At 32.2% G+C, this 10,096-nt stretch overlaps 1 protein-coding gene across 1 annotated transcript in view; it reads right to left on the reverse strand.

Annotated features, from left to right (window-relative positions):
• LOC105368363 (uncharacterized) overlaps positions 1–2,441 on the reverse strand; it is a 4,427-nt gene extending 1,986 nt beyond the window's left edge. Inside the window, exon 1 of the mRNA XM_011507368.1 lies at positions 2,310–2,441. Within this exon, the coding sequence (XP_011505670.1) occupies positions 2,310–2,340 (31 nt within the window). The 5' untranslated portion in view covers positions 2,341–2,441. The remainder of the gene's footprint in view (positions 1–2,309) is intronic.
• Positions 2,442–10,096: the final 7,655 nt, after the last annotated feature.

A 10,096-nucleotide genomic window follows, 5' to 3' on the forward strand; every position in this document is an offset into this window, starting at 1 on the left:
CGTGATCATCTAGGACAAGAGAGCGGAGATTGTCTCACTCTCTTTAATGTTGGAGCAGAGTCCCCATTGTCATTTGCGCTTCAAGGAAATTAAGCGCTTGACACCGAACGCTTATCCGACTATCTTATTGTGGAATATTCTCAATTGTCCGCTTTAGAAATGAGCGGTAATGATGTTTAATGAATGTTCAGTGGACATAATTTTTTTATTCTTGTGCAATTAATTCTTTTTTTTTTTTTTTTTTTTTTTTTTTTTTTTTTTTTTTTCGAATAACACGCGGTATACATACGAATGATTAAAATTTATATATATTTTTAATTGCACTATAAAATTTATAATGTTACAATTACATTATACATATATATATATATAATGTGACTGTCGGATATATATTTTTTCATTTTAACTCTATCCATTATGTGCGAGTTATAAAAATTTAAAATTGATAAGATTTTTGTTTTATATTTCTTAAATAACGTTTAAAACCTAAAACTCCTTAAATAGAAGTATTACTTTCGAACTCGTAATGCGCTCCATAGCTTCCTTATACTTTTTTTAAAGTTACTTTATATGCTTTCTCCGTAGACGTATAATTGAGGTCTTCAAGCGAATAACCGGTTGTACGTTTTATTTGCTAAATTGAAATGCTCTAATGGTTATATTTAACGAAAAATGACACAAATTCACGGATAGACTTTCTCTTTTTCTCCATTAAACAATATTGAAATTTTTAATTTCAAGTCTAAACATTTTGTCCAAACGAGTGCTCGTAACCGTAGCCCAAAAATTCAACAAACATAACTTATTTAACCGTTCGTATTTTCAAATATAATATTATTTTGTTTATATGTGCTGCTAAAAGTCTGGATAAAGATTACAAATATTATTCTCTCGCAGAAGCAGAGGATAATTTAACACAACTCGCGACTCGAACGTATAACTTATTTTCATCCAATGATTTCACAAGAAATTTCTTTATATAAAAAAGAAAAAAAGCAACAAAAAAAAAAAAAACAAAAAAAAAACAAAAAAAAAACATCACATTTATTACGAGCTTACATAAGATTGTAATAACGATGACTTTTCCAAGGATAATCTTTATGTATATGGTTAAAGTTTACCAGAGTGTTTTGCAATACTCCCGCTAATGAATGTTTTGAATTCCTCGAGATGGATTCAGCTTTCAGCTTTCGTAATTACAAATATGTCCAAAATATTAAACATTACTACCGTATTATTTTTTTGTTTTTTTGTTTTTTTGTTTTTTTTTTTGTTTCTGTATTTTTGTTGTTGTTATTGTTTCTCTAAGTACATCAATAACGGCAGGACGTAGTTATTTACAAAAACCAGCAAAAAAAAAAAAATTAAATAAAAAATAAATAAATAAAAACAATCAAACAAACAAACAAAAAATCGCTATAGAATTATATTCAAAAACCATCTTCCTATGAGAGCTCGTTTATGAAAAAGGACTTTTTCTACATAGGCTCTCTCACTTTATGAGGCGAGTGCAATCGGTCGCGACGCTGCGTTGCCAAGTTTTCTCATCGTCTATGGACATTTATAATATTCTGGTCGTTATTTATGTAATTGTTATTCTTTCATAAAAACAGCCCGTAAAAGTTTAATTTGCCTGTAAAAATGATATCTTAAACAAAAACATCTTTAAAACGTCGGATTTGCACCGCAGAAATTTCTTGCGTTTTTTTTTTTTTTTTTTTTAACGATTTTTATTTATTCACGACTTTTTTCGTATCTCAATTACGTAATAACGCGACACCGTTAAACAGCAAGCCACAATAATATTATTTATGCGGCTAAGCTACTTTGCAGCTGGCCATTTGCAATTATTGCCATTAATTTACCAATTAAGAAATACTTATTTACGAGCTCCGCTCTATTAACTCGCATTACCGATGGCTCTAAATTAAATATTTATCATCGATTTTCGCCGACGCACTTCTTTTCATCGGCATTTTCACTGAACACCCACGAGAAGTAAAAGTGTCCGTATTAGCCACGTTTATAAACAGTCCATCGGTGCGATACGCAATTACATATTCAGCTCACACTTAAGTGTGCGTTTCTCCGTAAAAGCAAAGCGTGAGGGGCGGTGGGGGGAGGAAGGGCAATGGTACGGTTTCAGGCCCAGAAGCGACGGCCACAATATAACATCCGCAGGATTCTACATGAAGGAATGCTTCGGCAACAGCAACGTGTATCTCTATACAATTTCGTTATTACGCATATTGTGTACATATTGTACATCCGTATGCGAGCTAAAAGAAAAGGAAAAAAATAATGCTCACCGTTGCACGTCTTCTTCCATGGTTCCTTCATCTTTACAGAAGTGCTCGAGAACTACTGACTGCGCCACGATATTCCACGGGCCTCTAGCACTTGAGTCCCTCTCCTTCCCTCTCCCCACTCCAGCGAGCCGCTCGCTCACTCGGTCTCTCTCTCTCTCTCTCTCTCTCTCTCTCTGCGGTATAACGGTGTGTGCGTACCGGAGCACCGCTGTGTACCTGCTAATGCCCGTGAAGGAGTAGGAACGAACACCACGAAGAACCTTTCACCGTCCGTCTCGCTTGTCGGTATGCCCCTCCGCCCGTAGCCGCGGCTCTAAGTCATAGTCGAGAAAGTTGCTGGGTCAGGCGCTGCTGGCTTTTATAATACCTCGACAGAGAGGAAAGAAGCGATATTGTAGCAGCAGCAGCAGCAGCAGCAGCAGCAACAACAACAACAACAATAACAACAACAACAACAGCAGCAGCAGCGGTAACAGCAGTAAAGCTGTGTCGGCGGCGGTGGTGGCGGCAGTGGAGCCGACAGCGGCGGCGGCAGTGATGGCGACGGCGGCGGCGTCAGAGACGCCCGCGTGACTCACGAGAGCCATTAAAAGCTTTGGTGGATTTTAGCCATTTTTCCACGATAAGAAGCGCAGATCCGTTTCCCGATTTGCGCCGAACTTTCCTCGTCTATTCACGACCAAATAGAATGTCATCGACTATGACATGCACCCCACCTCCTCACCGTCGCTTTTTTTCAGGACGACGTCGCCATCTCCTCTCAATACCCCCGGTAGCGAAGAAATCTGCAACTCGTGTCAAACAGTGCAACGATTTCAAGTAAATTGAGTTTATAATATTAGGGTACGATGCTCGAGCCTCATTTTATTCAGACTTCGGATCCTGACTCCTTCTTGACTCCCTCCTGACTTCTTCGCGCTCTCTTACTTTCCACTCTACACTCAACGACTATTACCACGGTCCAATGGTCAACTTTATCTATGGAATTACTGAATAATACCCAAGACACTACAATCGGACACATTTTATTTGTATTAATGCCATTAACGGGCATTGCAATAATTTCCAATAATGCGCCATTTATTTTAGAAATGAGCGAACGAAACCGTTATCCAATCATAATGATAATAATGCCATTTTAAATGGTCTCCTATTTTTTGACTTTTACTCAAACATACGATTACAGCAGTTCCAGCATTTTGAAATATGGTCCAACAATGAAATCTTCGTGACCCAATTAATCAAATATGTGTGCAGTAGTGAAATACATACATTCAAGCTTGCAATTTTAATTTTAATTCAAATATTTTTGCATTTCTCTTCTGCATTTATTTTATTGCAAAACGGACACGCGACAATTCAATATTTACAATGTTTCATAACCATTTATTTATTAAATATTTGGATTCTCATTATAAATAGTTTTTTAATCACTTAGTACTGAAAATTGCAGTTGTCTTGCTTGATATTCACTGCATTCAAAAACATTTCGAATTTAGTCATAAGAATATTTCGTAACGTGTTATAGTCGAAGATAATGGGTAATAAAAAAAAAAAAAAAAAAAAAAAAAAAAAAAAAAAAACAATAAAAACATAAATAAAAAATGGTTATAATTAAATTACTCATGAATTAGAAACTATAAATATTTGATAGATATTTATAATATTATACATGGGCATATAGCGTACCTTGTCTTCTCTACATACATGAATATTATAAAATTATGCAATTTACGCTTCTCTCTTATTTTAAGAAAAACATGAAAATGTATAGTTTGCCAGAAAGCTATTTTATAAAAGAGTATTTCAATTAAGAAACGTGAGTTTGTCGCTTGTATCGCCGTATACGTTAATAATTATATAAAATAATTCTTTAAAACGTTTGAAAAGACTATAAAATAAACAAACGTGTAACTTGGATTTTTTGAGAAAGTCATAGTCTTCGTTGTATAAATACTAATCTGTCTTATGTCTCTTATTTATCGATATTATATTAGTCGTTAAAAACATTATTATAATATTAAAAAGAACTTTAAAAAAATAAATATCTTCAGAAAGTTTTGAAGAATTATATATTTAGAATACGATAAAATATAGTAAATGAAATGCTTAAGAAAATTATTAGCTTTCATATCAGTATGATATTTTACATTTCATTTACATTAATATAAAAACAATATATAACTACGATGATGAGATATTAAAGATATAAAAAATATTATTAACTTGAATATTTGTATAATACATTTACTTAATAATTATGAAGCAGTAATAAAGTTTAAATTCATTTTTCAAATAAACATTAAGGAATATTGTATAATTCAATTATATATTTTTTGCATATCATTATCTATTACGCTTTATTATATAAAAAAGAAAAAATTTCCTATTCTTCCCAGTTCAGTAATTAATTTATTTCCTACCATTTCTCTCCACACCTTCCACAAACAAAATTAGCGATATCAATCAATTTTTCTAAATTACTATTAATAACAAAAAAATGCCAATTATCAAAGAATTAAATGGCATGACACAATTTTTCATATGTGTTAAAAAAAACCTTCAGAGAAAGTGAAAGGTGAATGTGATTGTCATAACTAACTCATGACAAAAAAATTCTCGCAATTAATATCAGCACAAATGTAATTGAATAAAAGATCATCTTCTCTATATGAGATATTAATCTATGATTTAAGCAAGTTATGATAAATATTTTTGCGTTTATTTGAGAAATTTAAGTAACATGAAACTTTTAATAATTAACTTACACGTACAAACTTCTCTACAACCGATGCTTATAATATAATAAAAACGAAAGTACGTCTTATTGACATTTAGAATATTGTTAACAAATATTTTTTAGACAAAATTTTTTAAATAAAAACAAGAGCTACTCAAAAGGTATAAATGAATTGAATTAATCGTAATATAAGATATTTTTTTATCATTAAAGCTACGTCCCAGTTAAGAATAATTTATTATACGAAGTATATATATAATTTACACATATATCCTCAAATATTCGTTTTTTTTTTTTTTTTTTTTTATTATTTATTTATTTATTTTAATATTTTATTTTATTTTTTATTAGCGAAGATTGACCATCGGAAAATTGTTTTCTAAAATAAGTCAATACAGTTACTTCATTTATTTCATTTACATAGATACATTAATACTAGGTCAATTAAATCAACTAGACCAAATAAAGTAAAACTTAATATATTTGTCTATATAGACTGTTGGGGCTTTTAGAAAATTATATGATATTCTAAATAGCCACATTATTCTGTAATTTCTCTTTTCTGATTTCTTCTCAAACATCGTGCATAAAACAATATGCATTATGACAAGTTTATTTAAATGAAACATAATTTTCATGTATTATTCCAAAAAAATATTTCACAATTTATGCGTAAAAGGACGATGTTTCTTTAAAATTGTAGAAAGTTTAATTAAATAGAAATTGAAAGAAAATACTAAAACTAAAATTAAAGTTTTCATTTTGTAAAGAAACTTGCTTTTATGTAGCGCTGTAAATTTCCATACTTCAAAATAACGATCTGAAATAAGTATCTTAATTAATTAACATATATTTTAGTTTCTACTACGAAGTTATACATTCAAAGTTCGTCACTTTTTATGTGTTCATATAAAATGAGTACATAGCGGTCTTCGTTTTTATTATCTTTTTATTACAAAATTTATCTTATTATTATTTATTTTGTATAATTAAGTAACGTAGTTATATTTTCCACGTGCCACTTTAAGTTTTACCTAATTCCTTAGATTTTTTTTTTTTTTTTTTTTTTAATTTACAATTTCAATAGGGTACGTAAACATATTGTATTGTTTTTATTAAATTCTGTCGAATATGGCTCGAATTAATTTTGTTCATAATATTCATTTCATATATATTTCCAAATTACTTTGGTTATTTTTCATTTAGTACTGCGTTTTTCCATATCGTATTCACTATCACATTAAAGCCTTTCCTACTGTTTTTAGTATTGTATTATTAATATTATATATCATTTATTATAGTCATTATAGTATAACATCAATTATAATATAGTCTATTATCAATTATAATCAAGTCTATTATAGTATAACATCGATTATAGTCATGTATTATTAAAATATTTCCATCTCATTTTCATTCGAATAAGGTATTTAAGGTTTATGTGCTTTAGCTTAAAGACTTTTCTTTGTATATTTATATATATATATATATATATATATATATATATATATTATTCAGGATTTGAAGTATATGGTGATTACTGATATCGAGCAGATTATAATAAAATAATGTAGGTAAAATAAGTCGTAGAGAACAAACTTTACTTGTACGTATTTTTCATACTAGAATTTTCATCGCGAAAAGAATAAATAGTCATTGATTATAAAATACAGTCATTATTAATCGAATTTATGGTCGAGCGAATCGAGCGAAATCTTTTGCAAAACAGATTAGACAAAAGAGATATCCAAGTATCGGTAAGTGATTGTATAGTGAATAGTCATGAATCAAGTTCAGCTAGTAATAAGTCCATTATTTTTATTATTTTCCCGACCATTTTATTTATTCCCTTCGTTGAAATCTTTCGTGGCACTTTAATTCGATCCTCTCGATTCAATTGGAACTTTTTGCAACAATAAGCCACGTCCTGCTGTTAATTACATTATACATAGCGGGTGGATCGTGTTCACGCGAACCTATCGCATTGCGAAACCGAAACCCTCCATTATCATCCGAAAGCAACACAACAGTCGGACGTGCAGCTATTCTATGAATGAACGAATCGTGAAAAAATAATAATCAATATAAGCACATAATTCGAGCCAAGAGCAGCTGTTTAGTGCCACACTGTCCGTAGCGTTACACGAGGACTGACTGCAAAACGTGCGTGCAAAAAAGAAAACAAAATGAAACTGAAATGCGAACTAGTTGAGAATCCAAGTGAAAATAATTTACTGCGAAAAGTAAACACCGCGCGCTGTTGGCGATAGAGAAGAGTCGTCGCTCCAACACCGTTGAGTTCTTCCCTGCCTCTATCTCTCCGCCCCTCATCTTCCCCCTCAATCCCTCGCCAACACCCTCGCGCTATCTCACTCGCTCGCTCTCTATCTCTATCTCTCTCTCTCTCTCTCTCTTACGCTCTCTCTCTCTCTCTCTCACGCTCTCTCACTCTCTCACGCTCTCTCGCTCTCTCTCTCTCTCTCTCTCTCTCTGTCTGTCTCTCGCTCCCTCGCGCCCATTCCCTCTCCTACTCGCTTAGACTACGTATAAGAACGGATTCGCGCCTTTCACCGGTGCGCAGCAAAGCGCCAGGCCACGAGCATCCTACCACGAAAATGGGACAATTGAAAATCTCGTGTATAAGTACGTAACGTTAACGCAGTGCGATGTCAATGACTTCGCGTCGATACAATCCAGTCGATCTCACCTCCTTCCATCCCTTCCATTTCTTCTTCCTTCGCGCCCGGAGCGCATTATCTTATTTGCTTTCGAGAGCAGCTGGATACGTAGCCCGGACTCGGGCAGGAAACAAAAGCAAGAGAAGGACGTGTCGAAATATCGCGTCGGGGAAAATGCACGATGATGAAGGATTTTTCGAAAGTTCACGAAGAAAGTCTGCCGTGTATAGTTTCTTCTTTGCGTGCGGAGGTTATGATGTGCCTCGTTAGAACGTAAAATTAAGTGGGAGTGTCAACTGCTTATAATTTTCTTTCTCCGCAGCTTCGTCCGATACTCTCCCGCTCTTTTTATTATTCATTTACTATGAAGAAATTATAAATGCATGGCACTTTTAACGTACGCTCTTTGTGATTGTTATCTATTTTATACGATTGGAAATTCAATTTCACTCTTTCGCGCATGTCATCGTTTTCATATGAAAGAAGAAGAAGAAAAGAAACATGCCTTTTGAAAAGTGGTCTTTTATTTTTATTTGCGTTCAATTATTTATTTCGATGAGTTATACTTTAGAAATCTAAACGCTTCGAGACTTATTATTAATCGTTATTACTGATCAAAGTAGTACATTTAATCAAAGTACATTTAGTCGTACCATCCATCGTCTCTGTCTCTCTCTCTCTCTCTCTCTCTCTTCCTCTCTCGTTCTTTTGTGTTTGATTTATATTTCTACAAATGTCTTTTCTTTTGTTTTAAATACAAATATTTATTAATTTTAATACGTAAATTTATAATAAATTAACTTAATCTATTTAAATGATTGATAATATTTTATTAATTGTTTATGCTTATATATATATATATATATACACCAGATTGTTTTATAATTCATAATTATAATAACAATTTGAATATAGCATTAATGGTCTTAAATACCGACAATCGGAATCGGCTTCTATCATAATGAAGTATTATTGTAATTTTTTGGATTTATCAAATTTTCAATTCCGCAAAGAATATATTTAAGTAATTTCGACGATGACAGTAACAGACATCGATTAATTGATAGGAAATTTTGGGAAATCGATGAAAATCTATTCCCTGCTAGAATCTATTACCCACTATAAGTTAAGCTTTATAAGAAGATTATGTGTCTGGTCATCGGCATAATAAAATATTTCCCAAATTACACGTACGTATTAAGCCGGATTTTTGAAAACATTAATTACAAAGTCCAATTGAGGCCCAATATTACAATGCGGCCGGAAAACATAATGTAAAATCTCTGCTCCACTCTTCATTATTTGCTTTGTTAAATAAAGCAAAGGGGAAGGAGGAAAAATAAAGTGGGGAATACAACGACGAAAAGAAATGAAATAATAACGGCATCGGCTCAAGAATCACATATTCAAATTGTATAAATAAATAAAGAACCGGAATGGTGAATTGAGCGGGTCGAGGCGAAACAGTCCGGAGGCGGAAGTCCCGTGACTTTCGTACCGTTGGAGCGCGAGGGAGAAAAGCAACGCTAACCGTGACAATTCGACATTACTTCAAACCTAAGTTCATCGATGCTCAGTACGCCTCTATGACTTTTATACTGATTATGTACGCTTTGTTTTCGATGCGTTTGCAATTAGCGAAAGCGTATCGATTTGCGCCAAACTTTTTTGTCTTACAAGCTGACGTCTGTACTGTTTGTTGTTTATGCTAATGGCCGACGTTATTTCGTAGTTTGCGAAGAAAGACGCCAACGGTCTCTAATTCGCGCTCTTTCCTATATTGGCAATTACTTTAGACGAACGTACGTGTAGTCCTTAATTAATATAGATATTTATGAATCAAATGAGCGGATGGTTTGAGCGGAGATCCTAACTTATCGAGTGCCGGTATTTTAATATAAACAAATTATGACTCTGTTCCTAAAGAAACGATCAAGATTTATTTACTATTCGATGAGGCGGTTAATAGAGATGATTTTTAAATTTATACTTTAAATATATCGAAATATACATTAGCCCGATACAATTAATAATAAAATATGTCGTTCTTCACATTAAATACAATTAGTATGTATATATATATATATATATATATATATATATATATATATATATATATATATAACAAAAAAATCCACATTCAATACGGGTCAATGAATTCAGCGTGCTTATTTGTTTTATGATTACATTATTATAATATCCATAACCTTCCTTCGACAATACGAAAAAGAAAATAATTTAATTAGGTAAACTTATAGCAAATATTTTTAAAATATCAGTACTTTCATCATAATTTCTTAACAAAATCTTTCTTTATTTCTAATAAATTGTGCATTAAACTAGACAAATTAAATGCTATTTCTTTTACT

The sequence above is a fragment of the Ceratosolen solmsi genome, unplaced genomic scaffold, assembly GCF_000503995.2.
Source record: "Ceratosolen solmsi marchali unplaced genomic scaffold, CerSol_1.0 scaffold6, whole genome shotgun sequence".
Taxonomy (NCBI): Eukaryota; Metazoa; Arthropoda; class Insecta; order Hymenoptera; family Agaonidae; genus Ceratosolen; species Ceratosolen solmsi.